Here is a 17,830-nt window from a genome sequence, read left to right on the forward strand (position 1 = left end):
CCCTGTGTCTCTCTCTCTGTATACGGGGGGTGGGATCTCCCTTTGTGCCTCTCTAAGTATACGGGGGGTGGGATCTCCCCTGTGCCTCTCTCTGTATACGGGGGGGGTGGGATCTCCCCTGTGCCTCTCTCTGTATACGGGGGTGGGATCTCCCTCTGTGCCTTTCTGTGTATATGGGGGGTGGGATCTCCCCTGTGCCTCTCTCTGTATACGGGAGGTGGGATCTCCCTCTGTGCCTCGCTCTGTATACGGGGGGTGGGATCTCCCCTGTGCCTCTCTCTGTATACGGGGGGTGGGGGCTCACCCTGTGCCTCTCTCTGTATACGGGGGTGGGGGCTCACCCTGTGCCTCTCTCTGTATACAGGGGGTGGGATCTCCCTCTATGCCTCTCTCTGTATACGGTGGGTGGGATCTCCCTCTGTGCCTCTCTGTATATGGGGGGTGGGATCTCCCTCTGTGCCTCTCTGTATACGGGGGGTGGGATCTCCCCTGTGCCTCTCTCTGTATACGGGGGGTGGGATCTCCCCTGTGCCTCTCTCTGTATACGGGGGGTGGGATCTCCCTCTGTGCCTCTCTCTGTATACGGGGGTGGGATCTCCCCTGTGCCTCTCTGTATACGGGGGTGGGATCTCCCCTGTGCCTCTCTCTGTATATGGCGGGTGGGGGCTCACCCTGTGCCTCTCTGTATACGGGGGGTGGGATCTCCCCTGTGCCTCTCTCTGTATACGGGGGGTGGGATCTCCCCTGTGCCTCTCTTTGTATACGGGGGGTGGGATCTCCCCTGTGCCTCTCTCTGTATACGGGGGGTGGGATCTCCCCTGTGACTCTCGCTGTATACAGGGGGTGGGATCTCCCCTGTGCCTCTATCTGTATACGGGGGGTGGGATCTCCCCTGTGCCTCTCTCTGTATACGGGGGGTGGGATCTCCCTCTGTACCTCTCTCTGTATACAGGGGGGGGATCTCCCCTGTGCCTCTCTCTGTATACGGGGGTGGGATCTCCCCTGTGCCTCTCTCTGTATACGGGGGTGGGATCTCCCCTGTGCCTCTCTCTGTATACAGGGGTGGGATCTTCCCCGTGCCTCTCTCTGTATACAGGGGTGGGATCTCCCCCGTGCCTCTCTCTGTATACGGGGGGTGGGATCTCCCCTGTGCCTCAATCTGTATACGGGCGGTGGGATCTCACCTGTGCCTCTCTGTATACGGGAGGTGGGATCTCACCTGTGCCTCTCTCTGTATACGGGGGTGGGATCTCCCCTGTGCCGCTCTCTGTATACGGGGGGTGTGGGATCTCCCCTGTGCCTCGCTCTGTATACGGGGGGTGGGATCTCCCCCTGTGCCTCTCTCTGTATACGGGGGTGGGATCTCTCCTGTGCCTCTCTCTGTATACGGGGGGTGGGATCTCCCCTGTGCCTCTCTCTGTATACGGGGGGTGGGATCTCCCCTGTGCCTCTCTCTGTATACGGGGGTGGGATCTCCCCTGTGCCTCTCTCTGTATACGGGGGGTGGGATCTCCCCTGTGCCTCTCTCTGTATACGGGGGTGGGATCTCCCCTGTGCCTCTCTCTGTATATGGGGGGTGGGATCTCCCCTGTGCCTCTCTCTGTATACGGGGGTTGGGATCTCCCCTGTGCCTCTCTCTGTATACGGGGTGGGCTCTCCCCTGTGCCTCTCTCTGTATACGGGGGTGGGATCTCCCCTGTGCCTCTCTCTGTATACGGGGGGTGGGATCTCCCCTGTGCCTCTCTCTGTATACGGGGTGGGATCTCCCCTGTGCCTCTTTCTGTATACGGGGGTGGGATCTCCTCTGTGCCTCTCTCTGTATACGGGGGGTGGGATCTCCCTTGTGCCTCTCTCTGTATACGGCGGGTGGGATCTCCCCTGTGCTCTTTGTATACAGGGGGATCTCTCCCTGTGCTTCTATCTGCTGTATACAGGGCAGGGGGGAAATCTCCCCATGTCTCTCTGTATATGGGGGGAAGCTCTCTCCCTGTGCCTCTATCTGTATACAGTGTGTGTATGGGGGGGGGGGGGGCTCTCTCCCTGTGCCTCTATCTGTATACAGGTGGGGGGTATCTCCCCGTGACTCTCTGTATACAGGTGGGGGGATCTCACTCTGTGCCTCTCTGGATACAGGGGTTGGGGCTGGGGGCTGTGCCTCTCTGTATACAGGGGTGGAGGATCTTACCCTGTGCCTCTCTCTGTATACAGGGGGGGTGTCTCTCTGTATACAGGTGAGGGGGCTGTGCCTCTCTGTATACAGGGGGTGGGGGCTCACCCTGTGCCTCTCTGTATACAGGGGGGGTGGGGGCTGTGCCTCTCTGTATACGGGGGGGGGGCTGTGCCTCTCTGGATACAAGGGGGGTGGGGGCTGTGCCTCTCTGGATACAGGGGGGGTTGAGGGCTGTTCCTCTCTGTATACAGGGGGGGTGGGGGCTGTGCCTCTCTGTATACAGGGGGGTGGGGGCTGTGCCTCTCTATATACAGGGGAGGTGGGGGCTGTGCCTCTGTATATACAGGGGGTGGGGGCTGTGCCTCTGTATATACAGGGGGTGGGGGCTGTGTCTCTATATACAGGGTTGGGGTGGGGGCTGTGCCTCTCTATATACAGGGGAGGTGGGGGCTGTGCCTCTCTATATACAGGGGGCTGTGCCTCTATATACAGGGGGGGCTGTGCCTCTATATACAGGGGGGGATCTCACCCTGTGCCTCTCTGTGTACAGGGGGGGGTGGGGGCTGTGCCTCTCTGTATACAGGGGGGTGGGGGGGGTGCCTCTATATACAGGGGGGTGGGGGCTGTGCCTCTCTATATACAGGGGGGGTGGGGGCTGTGCCTCTCTATATACAGGGGGGTGGGGGCTGTGCCTCTCTATATACAGGGGGTGGGGGCTGTGTCTCTCTATATACAGGGGCGGTGGGGGCTGTGTCTCTATATACAGGGGGGGTGGGGGCTGTGCCTCTCTATATACAGGGGAGGTGGGAGCTGTGCCTCTCTATATACAGGGGGGTGGGGGCTGTGCCTCTCTATATACAGGGGGGTGGGGGCTGTGTCTCTCTATATACAGGGGCGGTGGGGGCTGTGTCTCTATATACAGGGGTGGGGTGGGGGCTGTGCCTCTCTATATACAGGGGAGGTGGGGGCTGTGCCTCTCTATATACAGGGGGGTGGGGGCTGTGCCTCTATATACAGGGGGGGCTGTGCCTCTATATACAGGGGGGGATCTCACCCTGTGCCTCTCTGTATACAGGGGGGGGGGTGGGGGCTGTGCCTCTCTGTATACAGGGGGGTGGGGGGTGTGCCTCTATATACAGGGGGGTGGGGGCTGTGCCTCTCTATATACAGGGGGGGTGGGGGCTGTGCCTCTCTATATACAGGGGGGGTGGGGGCTGTGCCTCTCTATATACAGGGGGGTGGGGGCTGTGTCTCTCTATATACAGGGGCGGTGGGGGCTGTGTCTCTCTATATACAGGGGGGGGGGCTGAGCCTCTTTGCATACAGAGGGAGTTCTCACCCTGTGCCTCTCTGTATACAGGGGGAAGGGGGGACTGTGCTTCTCTGTATACAGGGGTTGGGGCTGTGAATCTCTGTATACAGGAGGGTGGGGGCTGTGCCTCTCGGTATACAGGGGGAGGATCTCGCCCTGTGCCTCTCTGTATACAGGGGGAGGATCTCGCCCTGTGCCTCTCTGTATACAGGGGGAGGATCTCGCCCTGTGCCTCTGTATACAGGGGGAGGATCTCGCCCTGTGCCTCTCTGTATACAGGGGGAGGATCTCGCCCTGTGCCTCTCTGTATACAGGGGGAGGATCTCGCCCTGTGCCTCTGTATACAGGGGGAGGATCTCGCCCTGTGCCTCTCTGTATACAGGGGGAGGATTTCGCCCTGTGCCTCTGTATACAGGGGGAGGATCTCGCCCTGTGCCTCTCTGTATACAGGGGGAGGATCTCGCCCTGTGCCTCTCTATACAGGGGGAGGATCTCGCCCTGTGCCTCTCTGTATACAAGGGGGGGGGGGAGAATATCACCCTGTGCCTCTCTGTATAGGGGGTTGGGGGCTCACCCTGTGCCTCCCTGTATAGAGGGGGGTGGGGGCTCACCCTGTGCCTCCCTGTATAGAGGGGGGTGGGGGCTCATCCTGTGCCTCTCTGTATACCCTGTATAGAGGGGGGTGGGGGCTCACCCTGTGCCTCCCTGTATAGAGGGGGATGGGGGCTCACCCTGTGCCTCTCTGTAGAGGGGGGGTGGGGCTCACCCTGTGCCTCCCTGTATAGAGGGGGGGTGGGGGCTCACCCTGTGCCTCCCTGTATAGAGGGGGGTGGGGGCTCACCCTGTGCCTCCCTGTATAGAGGGGGGGTGGGGGCTCACCCTGTGCCTCCCTGTATAGAGGGGGTGGGGGCTCACCCTGTGCCTCCCTGTATAGAGGGGGGTGGGGGCTCACCCTGTGCCTCCCTGTATAGAGGGGGGTGGAGGCTCACCCTGTGCCTCCCTGTATAGAGGGGAGGTGGGGGCTCACCCTGTGCCTCCCTGTATAGAGGGGAGGTGGGGGCTCACCCTGTGCCTCCCTGTATAGAGGGGGGGTGGGGGCTCACCCTGTGCCTCCCTGTATAGAGGGGGGGTGGGGGCTCACCCTGTGCCTCCCTGTATAGAGGGGGGGTGGGGGCTCACCCTGTGCCTCCCTGTATAGAGGGGGGGTGGGGGCTCACCCTGTGCCTCCCTGTATAGAGGGGGGTGGGGGCTCACCCTGTGCCTCCCTGTATAGAGGGGGGGTGGGGGCTCACCCTGTGCCTCCCTGTATAGAGGGGGGTGGGGGCTCACCCTGTGCCTCCCTGTATAGAGGGGGGTGGGGGCTCACCCTGTGCCTCCCTGTATAGAGGGGGGGTGGGGGCTCACCCTGTGCCTCCCTGTATAGAGGGGGGTGGGGGCTCACCCTGTGCCTCCCTGTATAGAGGGGGGTGGGGGCTCATCCTGTGCCTCTCTGTATACCCTGTGCCTCCCTGTATAGAGGGGGGTGGGGGCTCACCCTGTGCCTCCCTGTATAGAGGGGGGTGGGGGCTCACCCTGTGCCTCCCTGTATAGAGGGGGGTGGGGGCTCACCCTGTGCCTCTCTGTATAGAGGGGGGGGGGCTCACCCTGTGCCTCCCTGTATAGAGGGGGGTGGGGGCTCACCCTGTGCCTCCCTGTATAGAGGGGGGGGTGGGGGCTCACCCTGTGCCTCCCTGTATAGAGGGGGGGTGGGGGCTCACCCTGTGCCTCCCTGTATAGAGGGGGGGTGGGGGCTCACCCTGTGCCTCCCTGTATAGAGGGGGGTGGGGGCTCACCCTGTGCCTCCCTGTATAGAGGGGGGTGGTCATCCTGTGCCTCTCTGTATACCCTGTGCCTCCCTGTATAGAGGGGGGTGGGGGCTCACCCTGTGCCTCCCTGTATAGAGGGGGGTGGGGGCTCACCCTGTGCCTCCCTGTATAGAGGGGGGTGGGGGCTCACCCTGTGCCTCTCTGTATAGAGGGGGGGGGCTCACCCTGTGCCTCCCTGTATAGAGGGGGGTGGGGGCTCACCCTGTGCCTCCCTGTATAGAGGGGGGGGTGGGGGCTCACCCTGTGCCTCCCTGTATAGAGGGGGGGTGGGGGCTCACCCTGTGCCTCCCTGTATAGAGGGGGGGTGGGGGCTCACCCTGTGCCTCCCTGTATAGAGGGGGGGTGGGGGCTCACCCTGTGCCTCCCTGTATAGAGGGGGGGTGGGGGCTCACCCTGTGCCTCCCTGTATAGAGGGGGGTGGGGGCTCACCCTTTGCCTCCCTGTATAGAGGGGGGTGGGGGCTCACCCTTTGCCTCTCTGTATAGAGGGGGGTGGGGGCTCACCCTGTGCCTCCCTGTATAGAGGGGGGTGGGGGCTCACCCTTTGCCTCCCTGTATAGAGGGGGGTGGGGGCTCACCCTTTGCCTCTCTGTATAGAGGGGGGTGGGGGCTCACCCTGTGCCTCCCTGTATACCCTGTGCCTCGCTTGTTGGTATATGGGCTATTTAAGTAGCGACGCTCTGCGCATGCGCGCCTTCACTTAGTCTCTTCCTTCCGCTCACACAAACTTACCTAACAATGAAATTACTTCTCCTCCACCCCCTCACATAGCAACCGAATGTTGACCAATCAAAAAGCTGGATTTGGTCAAAATTCCGCCTTAATTGCTTAAATACGTGAATGGCATATATTTTAGCCAATCAGAATGCAAACCAACGATTGACGGACAATGTAGCCGGCCAATAGCAGGAGAGAAGAGGGCGGCGCGATTTGTGGGTTTGGTTGTGAGCAGCTTCCGTCAGGCACGAGCTTCCTTTTCTGCGCGGGAGGTCGCGGGACAGAGCCGCACCGAGAGACCCAGGGACCGCGATCCCCCCCATCCCACCGAGAGAGAGACCGCGACACCCCGCACCGAGAGAGAGACCGCGACACCCCGCACCGAGAGACCGCGATCCCTCCGCACCGAGAGACCCAGGGACCGCGATCCCCCCCATCCCACCGAGAGAGAGACCGCGACCCCCCGCACCGAGAGAGAGACCGCGATCCCTCCGCACCGAGAGACCCAGGGACCGCGATCCCCCCCATCCCACCGAGAGAGAGACCGCGACCCCCCGCACCGAGAGAGAGACCGCGACCCCCCGCACCGAGAGAGAGACCGCGACCCCCCGCACCGAGAGAGAGACCGCGACCCCCCGCACCGAGAGAGAGACCGCGACCCCCCGCACCGAGGGAGAGACCGCGACCCCCCGCACCGAGGGAGAGACATCGCGTAGTGCAGATCACACCAATAGTGGTAATGCGAGCGTACCGGAGAGATATGGGGGGGGGGGGGGGTTGAGAAGAGAGATATGGGGGGGGGGGGGGGGTTGAGAAGAGAGATATGGGGGGGGTTGAGAGGAGAGATATGGGGGGGGTTGAGAGGAGAGATATGGGGGGGGGGTTGAGAGGAGAGATGTGGGGGGGTGTTGAGAGGAGAGATGTGGGGGGGTTGAGAGGAGAGATGTGGGGGGGGGGGTTGAGAGGAGAGATGTGGGGGGGGGGTTGAGAGGAGAGATATGGGGGGTGTTGAGAGGAGAGATATGGGGGGTGTTGAGAGGAGAGATATGGGGGGGGTGTTGAGAGGAGAGATATGGGGGGGTGTTGAGAGGAGAGATATGGGGGTTGTTGAGGGGAGAGATATGGGGGGTGTTGAGAGGAGAGATATGGGGGGGGGTGTTGAGAGGAGAGATGATGGGGGGGGGGTTGAGAGGAGAGATGTGGGGGGGGGGTGTTGAGAGGAGAGATGTGGGGGGGGGTTGAGAGGAGAGATGTGGGGGGGGGGTGTTGAGAGGAGAGATGTGGGGGGGGTTGAGAGAGATATGGGGGGCGGTTGAGAGAGATATGGGGGGCGGTTGAGAGAGATATGGGGGGCGGTTGAGAGGAGAGATGTGGGGGGTGTTGAGAGATGTGGGGGGTGTTGAGAGATGTGGGGGGTGTTGAGAGATGTGGGGGGGTTGAGAGATGTGGGGGGGGTTGAGAGATGTGGGGGGGGTTGAGAGATGTGGGGGGGGTTGAGAGATGTGGGGGGGGTTGAGAGATATGGGGGGGGGTTGAGAGATATGGGGGGGTTTGAGAGATATGGGGGGGTTTGAGAGATATGGGGGGGTTGAGAGGAGAGATATGGGGGGGTTGAGAGGAGAGATATGGGGGGGGTTGAGAGGAGAGATATGGGGGGGGTTGGGAGGAGAGATATGGGGGGGGTGGGAGGAGAGATATGGGGGGGGTGAGAGGAGAGATATGGGTGGGGGGGTGAGAGGAGAGATATGGGTGGGGGGGTTGAGAGGAGAGATATGGGTGGGGGGGGTTGAGAGGAGAGATATGGGGGGGTGAGATTAGAGATATGGGGAGGGGTTGAGAGGAGAGATATGGGGGGGGTTGAGAGGAGAGATATGGGGGGGTTGAGAGGAGAGATATGGGGGTGTGTGGTTGAGAGGAGAGAGATGGGGAGAGGAGACGGTGGGGTGAGAGATAAGGGGATGGGGGTTTGAGAGGAGAGATGTGGGGGGGTTGAGGGGCGTGATATGGGGGTGTGTGGTTGAGAGGAGAGATGGGGGGGGTTGAAAGATATGGGGGTTGAGAGATGGGGGTTTGAGAGGAGAAATGTGGGGGGGTTTGAGAGAGATGGGAAGGCTGGGGGGGGGGGTTGGGGGCTTGCGGGGGGTTGTGGACAGACGAAGTCTGGGGGTGGGTTGAGAGTGAGGGATTGGAAGGCTGGAGGTGGGTTGAGAGGGATGGAAGGCTGGGGAGGTGGTTTGAGAGAGATGGGTAGGCTGGGGGGGGTGTTGAGAGAGATGGGAAGGCTGTGGGGGGGGGTGTTGAGAGAGATGGGAAGGCTGTGGGGGGGGGGGGGGTGTTGAGAGAGACGGGAAGGCTGGCCTGGGGGGTAGGGGGGGGAAGAGGCTGGCTGGCTGGCTGAGACGAGACGGGAAGGCTGGCGGTGGGGGAGAAGACTGGCTGGCTGGCGAAGAGAAACGGGAAGGCTGGCTGGCGAAGAGAGATGGGAAGGCTGGCGGGGGGTTGGAGAGAGATGGGAACGCTGGGGGGTGGGTTTAGAGAGAGATGGGAAGGCTGGGGGGGTGGGTTTAGAGAGAGATTGGAAGGCTGGCGGGGGGTTGGAGAGAGATGGGAAGGCTGGAGTTTGGGTTGGAGAGAGAGACTGGGTGGCTGGCGGGGGGGAGAGTGTGGCTGGCTGAGATGGGAATGCTGGTGGGGGATGAGAAAGAGAGAGACTGACTGGCTGAGATGGGAAGGATGGCAGGGGGGGCGGGTTGGCGAGAGATAGGAAGGCTGGTGGGGGGGTGGGGAGTTGGATGAAATGGAGGGGTGCCTTGTCCCTGGGTGATGTCCAATACTCTTGGTCCTCAGAGGGGAAGATGCAGGGAAACCGAGGCTATAAGATGGAGCAGCAGAATCATGCTCCCCGGAAACAGGTGCAGCATCTGGAGGATTCACCCACCAATGGGCAGCAGATCAACAGCCCTAGTAAGTGACCACTCCTGCTGTGTTTAATGAAACGGATGGGGGGGCTATTCTGACCTGTGCAATCTGCTTTCAGATGAAGGGGTCACCATCGATCTGAAGAACTTCCGTAAGCCCGGGGAGAAGACATTCACCCAGCGAAGCCGTCTGTTTGTGGGGAACCTGCCGTCTGACGTCACAGAAGATGAGCTGCGCAAATTGTTCGAAAAGTATGGCAAGGCGGGGGAGATCTTCATACACAAGGACAAAGGCTTTGGCTTCATCAGACTGGTGAGGAAAGGGATGTTATTTTGCACGCTACCTGCTCCTGGGGTACAAGGGTTTGGGTACCTGACTAACTAGCAGTCTCTTGACTAGAATGTGCACGGGATTGTGTTCCCGACCAACTACTGGTCCCAGGGCTATAATGGTCAGGAGGGATGGGGTACCTGGGTTACAAGTGGCTGTTGGGATGGGGTTCCTGGCCATCTTGGTGGTTGAGAAGCTGAGTCGGGTTATGCTTTGGTGTTTTCGTAAAATTCTTTTATTTCCACATCTTGTCTGTGAAGGTTAGTTTTGGATCAGTCCTTCTGTCGGTAGGTGTTGGTTGTGCTTCAAAGTTGACTCGATGTGATTCTTGGATCAGAGCATATATATATACAGTGATGTGAAAAAGAAAGTACACCCTCTTTGAATTAGATGGTTTTACATATCAGGAGATAATAACAATCATCTGTTCCTTAGCAGGTCTTAAAATTAGGTAATTACAACCTCAGATGAACAACAACACATGACATATTGCACCGTGTCGTGGTTTATTTAACAAAACTAAACCCAAAATGGAGAAGCTATGTGTGAAAATCTGCTAAGGAACAGATGATTATTATGTCCTGATATGTAAAACCATGGAATTCAGAGGGTGCACTTTCTTTTTCACACGACTGTATGGGCATTGGAGGATGTGGGCTGCTTTCAGGTCTCTATCTGCCTGTGTAGGTTGTGGACCTTATACACTGCGCCTGACCTGGGTGACTTGTCTCTCTGCAGGAAACGCGCACCCTGGCAGAGCTGGATAATATGCCTCTGCGTGGGAAGCAGCTGCGTGTACGCTTCGCCTGTCACAGCGCGGCCCTGTCTGTGCGGAACCTGCCTCAGTTTGTGTCCAATGAGCTGCTGGAGGAGTCCTTCTCCATATTTGGTCAGGTGGAGAGAGCTGTGGTGATTGTGGATGATCGTGGAAGGGCAACAGGCAAAGGCATTGTGGAGTTTGCAGGGAAGCCATCTGCTCGGAAGGCTCTGGACAGATGTGGTGACGGGTCCTATCTTCTCACAGCGTGAGTAGTTTAATCAGTAGACCTTGCAGCGAGGATGGGGGGATGGTAATGAAGGTGGATGAGGGAAGGGATGCAGCTAGATGACTGCGATTTATTTGGGAGTATTTCCTTCTCGGGCTCTCTTAAAGCTCATGTGGGTTGTGTGGCCTGGCATTATGGAGCAAGGGATCCTCTGCTCATGCAGCTGGAACAAGTTGAAGGTTGGTGGTGTGCGCCAGCTGGAGTATAGGGTGACCATATTTTTCATCCAGGTTTCCCCGTCCTGTAACTGTGGAACCTATGGACCAGTATGATGACGAGGAAGGACTCCCCGAAAAACTAATTGCCAAGAACCAGATGTTTCACAAGTATGTTTACTGTCGGCTTTCCTCGGTCAGAGCTCGGGCCCCGCTGCACGCGCCCGCCTTGTTTGCCGGCGGTGCGTGCAAGTTACTGCAACTTGATTTGCGGTCTGTAGATAACTTTTTTCGGGCGGGGGGGTGTCAAACGGGTTGGGGGGGGGGGGGGGGGGGGCAAAACAGGAGGGGCAGCTGTGAAGCGGGCACCGGAGGGAGATATGGGGGAGGGGGTGAGGGAGAGCCATGCACGGCTGCCTAACTAACAGACTTCCCTCCCGTAGCTCCTCCCCTCCTTCCCTCATTGGCTGACACGTGCACCATGTGACGCGCCACGGCACGCAGTCAGCCCTGTGGGAAGGAGGCAGCGGGGGCAGGCACACAGGTAAGAGGCTGGTGGCCCGCGCGCCGCTGACCGCAGCGGGGCTTCAGCCTTTGGCCATGATGTCACCCAGCAGGTTCGTCCTCATTGTCTGAGCCGTTGGGGGCGTGGCCTAGCACTCGGTCGCCAGTGTTAATCTCAATTTTCCGGTCTGCAAGAAACTTGCCGCGCAGCAGCCACCCCTTGCAGCGGGAGTAGCCCCAGTGAGACGGCTCTTGCCCCCGTGGGTGCTGCAGCAGCCACCCCTTGCAGCGGGAGTAGCCCCAGTGAGACACGGCTCTTGCCCCCGTGGGTGCTGCAGCAGCCACCCCTTGCAGCGAGAGTAGCCCCAGTGAGAGACGGCTCTTGCCCCCGTGGGTGCTGCAGCAGCCACCCCTTGCAGCGGGAGTAGCCCCAGTGAGAGACGGCTCTTGCCCCCGTGGGTGCTGCAGCAGCCACCCCTTGCAGCGGGAGTAGCCCCAGTGAGAGACGGCTCTTGCCCCCGTGGGTGCTGCAGCAGCCACCCCTTGCAGCGGGAGTAGCCCCAGTGAGAGACGGCTCTTGCCCCCGTGGGTGCTGCAGCAGCCACCCCTTGCAGCGGGAGTAGCCCCAGTGAGAGACGGCTCTTGCCCCTGTGGGTGCTGCAGCAGCCTGTGGGGACCAAGCCTTACAACTGAATACTGCCCAGGCCCTGGTGCTTGTTGCAGCACTGACCTGTCGCCACCATGACCAGCAACTGCATGCCCCATCCTGCTTTACTATCTCAACATTAAAGCACTGGGCATGCTGTGTCTTGTCGGCAGTGTCTGACGGGTCATGAAGGGGGGGGGGGTGCAGATTCGGAGAGCAGGAAGGGGAATGGGTGAGTTGGAGACCCCTAGCACTGTGCCTGCCCCTGCTTTCCATGTCAAGGGTGGATGGGACTGTGTGTCTTGGGGGATTAGGCTTCAGTCACAGATATACATACAGAGCCGGGGACAAAGCGGATTTAATTTGTATTATTTTAGGTTGAGCGGGGAGAGGAGAGACTGAAACAGCTGTGCATTGCTGGGCCTTACACGGCTGCTCACTGCACCATAGACTTGTATAAGGGAAGTGAAACTTGTGTAACCTTAGTGTAGTGGTGCATTGCTGAGAAACACACTTCTGGTTACGTTCCGCTGTTGGAGGCTCTTACCCCCTTGTTGGTACACTATCTTTCAACTTGCTGTCCCTTCTGGGAGGAAAGGTTAATGGGAGCGTAGAAAGTTTAATTTTGGAGTATATAAATCTGCAAATGGTGCTCCTAAAATAGGAATAAGAGTTCTTAAACATTGTTTTGCTCTGTGCGTGTGGGGTCTCTGTGCGTGTGGGGTCTCTGTGCGTGTGGGGTCTCTGTGCGTGTGGGGTCTCTGTGCGTGTGGGGTCTCTGTGCGTGTGGGGTCTCTGTGCGTGTGGGGTCTCTGTGCGTGTGGGGTCTCTGTGCATTTGGGTTATTTTGTGACTGAACATGCATGAAGTGATGTCTGGATTGTGGCAAGTTCTCTGCTGTTTTGAGGTCGCTTGTGGACATTTTCTCAGTGTCCCCTGCTTCTGCTCTTTCCTTCTGCTACCAGGGAGCGGGAGCAGCCTCCTCGCTTTGCTCAGCCCGGCTCCTTTGAGTATGAGTATGCCATGCGCTGGAAGTCCCTGATCGAGATGGAGAAGCAGCAGCAGGAACAAGTGGACCGTAATATCAAGGAGGCACAGGAGAAGATGGAGGTGGAGATGGAGGCATCTCGGCACGAGCACCAGGTTATGCTCATGCGGCAAGGTGAGGGCGTGCAGCTCGGGGCTGCTGAGCAGACCCTTTCTCTGCACATTCTGTTTCAGGACCTTCTTTTTTCATGGTATCTCTGGATATCTGCACTACCTGTGAGGGTGCTACCCTAAAAATGACTTCTTCAGCATGGATCGACCTTTCACACGAAGTAAGGATCGGTTTGCCAATCACTACCGAAGGTTTACGCCAATATAAAGTTAATGTTTCACTGTTGGTGATAAGAAAGGATTTAAATCCTATAATTCTATAGGAAATTGAGAGGGACCAAAAATCGGAGGGACATTTTTAATACGTTAAATGTAGAGGATTTTAAACTTTTTTTATATACTTATCAGACCAGTAATACTCTTTTAATACCTCCGTAGGATTTATATCATCTGCCATTACAATGTATATTGTTTCAGAATTTGGCAGTATTCTTTAGTTTAGATATTGAGGTAGAACAAGATGATATTACAAAGAAACATACTCCCTTTTCATTATTGTGGAGAAAGGATTATCTTGCCCCTTCAAGATGTACACTGCCATCCACAAACACGTTGTACTGTGAAGCCATAGGTGAATGTTGGTGCGGTCCTTGAGTGCGGCTTTACTTTATCTCGTTAGATTTAATGAGGCGTCAGGAGGAGCTGCGCAGGATGGAGGAGATGCACAATCAGGAGATGCAGAAACGCAAGCAGCTGGAGCTCAGGTATGGGCACTCGCCGAGCTTCTCTCTGCGCTCGGGTACGGGCACTCGCCGAGCTTCTCTCTGCGCTCGGGTACGGGCACTCGCCGAGCTTCTCTCTGCGCATGGGTACGGGTACTCGCCGAGCTTCTCTCTGCGCATGGGTATGGGCACTCGCCGAGCTTCTCTCTGCGCATGGGTACGGGCACTCGCCGAGCTTCTCTCTGCGCATGGGTACGGGCACTCGCCGAGCTTCTCTCTGCGCTCGGGTACGGGCACTCGCCGAGCTTCTCTCTGCGCATGGGTATGGGTACTCGCCGAGCTTCTCTCTGCGCATGGGTACGGGCACTCGCCGAGCTTCTCTCTGCGCATGGGTACGGGCACTCGCCGAGCTTCTCTCTGCGCTCGGGTACGGGCACTCGCCGAGCTTCTCTCTGCGCATGGGTACGGGTACTCGCCGAGCTTCTCTCTGCGCATGGGTATGGGCACTCGCCGAGCTTCTCTCTGCGCATGGGTACGGGCACTCGCCGAGCTTCTCTCTGCGCATGGGTACGGGCACTCGCCGAGCTTCTCTCTGCGCTCGGGTACGGGCACTCGCCGAGCTTCTCTCTGCGCATGGGTATGGGTACTCGCCGAGCTTCTCTCTGCGTATGGGTACGGGCACTCGCCGAGCTTCTCTCTGCGCATGGGTACGGGCACTCGCCGAGCTTCTCTCTGCGCTCGGGTACGGGCACTCGCCGAGCTTCTCTCTGCGCATGGGTACGGGCACTCGCCGAGCTTCTCTCTGCGCTCGGGTACGGGCACTCGCCGAGCTTCTCTCTGCGCATGGGTATGGGCACTCGCCGAGCTTCTCTCTGCGCTCGGGTACGGGCACTCGCCGAGCTTCTCTCTGCGCATGGGTATGGGCACTCGCAAGCTTCTCTCTGCGCTCGGGTACGGGCACTCGCCGAGCTTCTCTCTGCGCATGGGTACGGGCACTCGCCGAGCTTCTCTCTGCGCTCGGGTATGGGCACTCGCCGAGCTTCTCTCTGCGCTCGGGTACGGGCACTCGCCGAGCTTCTCTCTGCGCTCGGGTACGGGCACTCGCCGAGCTTCTCTCTGCGCATGGGTACGGGCACTCGCCGAGCTTCTCTCTGCGCATGGGTACGGGCACTCGCCGAGCTTCTCTCTGCGCATGGGTACGGGCACTCGCCGAGCGTCTCTCTGCGCATGGGTACGGGCACTCGCCGAGCTTCTCTCTGCGCTCGGGTACGGGCACTCGCCGAGCTTCTCTCTGCGCTCGGGTATGGGCACTCGCCGAGCTTCTCTCTGCGCATGGGTACGGGTACTCGCCGAGCTTCTCTCTGCGCTCGGGTACGGGCACTCGCCGAGCTTCTCTCTGCGCTCGGGTACGGGCACTCGCCGAGCTTCTCTCTGCGCTCGGGTACGGGCACTCGCCGAGCTTCTCTCTGCGCTCGGGTATGGGCACTCGCCGAGCTTCTCTCTGCGCATGGGTATGCGCCGAGCTTCTCTCTGCACTCGGGTATGGGCACTCGCCGAGCTTCTCTCTGCGCATGGGTACGGGCACTCGCCGAGCTTCTCTCTGCGCTCGGGTACGGGCACTCGCCGAGCTTCTCTCTGCGCTCGGGTATGGGCACTCGCCGAGCTTCTCTCTGCGCTCGGGTACGGGCACTCGCCGAGCTTCTCTCTGCGCTCGGGTATGGGCACTCGCCGAGCTTCTCTCTGCGCTTGGGTACGGGCACTCGCCGAGCTTCTCTCTGCGCTCGGGTACGGGCACTCGCCGAGCTTCTCTCTGCGCTCGGGTACGGGCACTCGCCGAGCTTCTCTCTGCGCTCGGGTATGGGCACTCGCCGAGCTTCTCTCTGCGCATGGGTACGGGTACTCGCCGAGCTTCTCTCTGCGCTCGGGTACGGGCACTCGCCGAGCTTCTCTCTGCGCTCGGGTATGGGCACTCGCCGAGCTTCTCTCTGCGCATGGGTACGGGCACTCGCCGAGCTTCTCTCTGCGCTCGGGTACGGGCACTCGCCGAGCTTCTCTCTGCGCATGGGTACGGGCACTCGCCGAGCTTCTCTCTGCGCTCGGGTACGGGCACTCGCGAGCTTCTCTCTGCGCATGGGTACGGGCACTCGCGAGCTTCTCTCTGCGCATGGGTATGGGCACTCGCCGAGCTTCTCTCTGCGCTCGGGTACGGGCACTCGCCGAGCTTCTCTCTGCGCATGGGTACGGGCACTCGCCGAGCTTCTCTCTGCGCATGGGTATGGGCACTCGCCGAGCTTCTCTCTGCGCATGGGCTGCTCGGGTACGGGCTCCCCGCTGCTCGGGTACGGGCACACTGCTGCTCGGGTACGGGCACACTGCTGCTTGGGTACGGGCACTCGCCGAGCTTCTCTCTGCGCTCGGGTACGGGCACTCGCCGAGCTTCTCTCTGCGCTCGGGTACGGGCACTCGCGAGCTTCTCTCTGCGCATGGGTACGGGCACTCGCCGAGCTTCTCTCTGCGCTCAGGTACGGGCACTCGCGAGCTTCTCTCTGCGCTCGGGTATGGGCACTCGCCGAGCTTCTCTCTGCGCATGGGTATGGGCACTCGCCGAGCTTCTCTCTGCGCATGGGCTGCTCGGGTACGGGCTCCCCGCTGCTCGGGTACGGGCACACTGCTGCTCGGGTACGGGCACACTGCAGGTGTTTAATACCTTGTTTTCAGACATGAGGAGGAGCGCCGCAGACGTGAGGAGGAGGCTCGCAGGCAGCAAGAAGAGATGTTAAGACGTCAGCAAGAGGGATTTAAAGGCAACTACCCTGATTCTGTGAGTCCCGGGGCTGCGTGTGTTGCTTTTCTGATCCGGGCAGTGACTGTGCCAGTCACATTTGTACCACCCAGGGCTGGGGGGGGCTGGGGAGGGGTGTGACACTACTTATCCGCACAATCTAAATCATTTCATGCTCTAAAAATATTTTTCATTTTAAAATCTTTGTATTTAAAATATAAGTGTGTGTTGCTGAGCCGTGTTCTTGTTGCAGAGAGAAGCGGACATGCGGATGGCACAGATGGCCATGCCAGGTAAGACCTTGTTAGCATTGTTAGATACTGTAAATATCTACCGGGGTTTGCCATCTCCCCAGGTCTTAATGTGGCTTTCTCTGCTTATTGTTCGGGTTCCATAGGGATAAGTAACCGTGTCCCGCTGGGCAGCAGTAGTGTTCCTGCTGTGGCCAGCACAGGGCCCAGCGCTTTAATGGCAGAGGGGGCCGCGATTGGAATGGTAAGAGACGTCCGGTTACTCGGGGGATCACAAGGCTGAGGGGTCAGTGTCTTACACTCGTCTCTTTCTTTCAGACCTCTCCCCCCCCTGAGCGCTTCGGACAGACCCCGAATATGGAAGGTCTCGGAGGAACTAACCAGCCTGCGTTCCCACGCGGGGCCCCTGGGGGAGATTTTGGTCCTAACAAACGCCGACGATATTGATTTTATTGGGGGGGGGGGGGGGTTCTCAGCTGGCCAGGGCTAGTGAGATGTGTTTTTGTAACGGTAGTGTTCATGTTGGGGGGGGGTCTGCGGGTGCCGCTGGTCATAGTGAGGTTACTCCCAAATTCTTTTAAGCCCTTTTTTTTATATTGCTGGGGAGGGGGGGAATTTGTCTGATATAAAAAGCTCTGGTACCATTTTCCATGATTCTGTTCATTCCAGCAACGTGTGGGTTAATAGTGCTGCCTCCGCTCCTCCGCGCCTCCGCATGCTGTTTAAGACCTTTTCTGGTGGGAATGGGTAATGATCACCTATCTGTGGAGGTGCATTTAGCTCTAGCCTCGCTCCCCAGGAAAGGGGGGGTTGATTTTTTTTTTAATATATATTTTATTTTTTATTCTGAACCATGAGTTTGTTGTAATTTTTGTCCTGTGAGGGTGGCTGCTGGGACGGCGTTTTTTACATTCTCCAGCCCCACTGTCGGGTGTCTAACAGCTGACACAGGAACCCAAACAGTCAACTTGGACACCACCTCCATGTTAGCGGGGACTGAGCGGCTCCTCTGTAGTGTGAGATGTGATAACCGCCCAGAATAAAGGGGATTTTAGCCTCTCTTTTATTTATTTATTTTTCAAAAGTGTTTTGTATCTGTGGGGGGCTTTACTCGCGCCTGTGGGGGGGGCTTTACTCGCGCCTGTCACGCGGGGGGGCTTTACTCGCGCCTGTCACGCCGAGGGGGGGCTTTACTCGCGCCTGTCACGCAGGGGGGCTTTACTCGCGCCTGTCACGCGTGGGGGGGGGCTTTACTCGTGCTTGTCACGCGTGGGGGGGGGGGGCTTTACTCGCGCCTGTCACGCCGAGGGGGGG

The 17,830-nt window shown here is 59.1% G+C and overlaps 1 protein-coding gene across 3 annotated transcripts; it reads left to right on the forward strand.

Annotated features, from left to right (window-relative positions):
- The first annotated feature begins 6,312 nt into the window (after nucleotides 1-6,312).
- Nucleotides 6,313-17,586, forward strand: NONO (non-POU domain containing octamer binding). 3 transcript variants are annotated; one of them, XM_075580843.1, is made up of 12 exons: nucleotides 6,313-6,601; nucleotides 6,737-6,799; nucleotides 8,911-9,027; nucleotides 9,101-9,294; nucleotides 10,051-10,337; nucleotides 10,589-10,684; nucleotides 12,629-12,825; nucleotides 13,441-13,525; nucleotides 16,202-16,304; nucleotides 16,519-16,558; nucleotides 16,663-16,760; nucleotides 16,835-17,586. In XM_075580843.1, the coding sequence occupies exons 3-12, from the start codon at nucleotides 8,919-8,921 to the stop codon at nucleotides 16,961-16,963; spliced, it is 1,338 nt and encodes a 445-aa protein (XP_075436958.1). In that variant the 5' UTR covers nucleotides 6,313-6,601; nucleotides 6,737-6,799; nucleotides 8,911-8,918; the 3' UTR covers nucleotides 16,964-17,586. The 3 variants fall into 3 exon arrangements, with proteins under 3 accessions (XP_075436958.1, XP_075436960.1, XP_075436959.1); XM_075580845.1 differs by having other exon boundaries at nucleotides 6,313-6,510; XM_075580844.1 differs by lacking the exon at nucleotides 6,313-6,601.
- Nucleotides 17,587-17,830: the final 244 nt, after the last annotated feature.

This window comes from Ascaphus truei, assembly GCF_040206685.1.
Source record: "Ascaphus truei isolate aAscTru1 chromosome 16 unlocalized genomic scaffold, aAscTru1.hap1 SUPER_16_unloc_1, whole genome shotgun sequence".
In the NCBI taxonomy this organism is placed as follows: Eukaryota; Metazoa; Chordata; class Amphibia; order Anura; family Ascaphidae; genus Ascaphus; species Ascaphus truei.

Coding starts and splice junctions, on each gene's coding strand:
- NONO (XM_075580843.1), top strand. CDS start 8,919: ATGCAGGGAAACCGAGGCTATAAGATGGAGCAGCAGAATCATGCTCCC. Junction 9,028..9,100: donor GCAGCAGATCAACAGCCCTA/GTAAGTGACCAC, acceptor ATCTGCTTTCAG/ATGAAGGGGTCACCATCGAT. Junction 13,526..16,201: donor CGCAAGCAGCTGGAGCTCAG/GTATGGGCACTC, acceptor CCTTGTTTTCAG/ACATGAGGAGGAGCGCCGCA.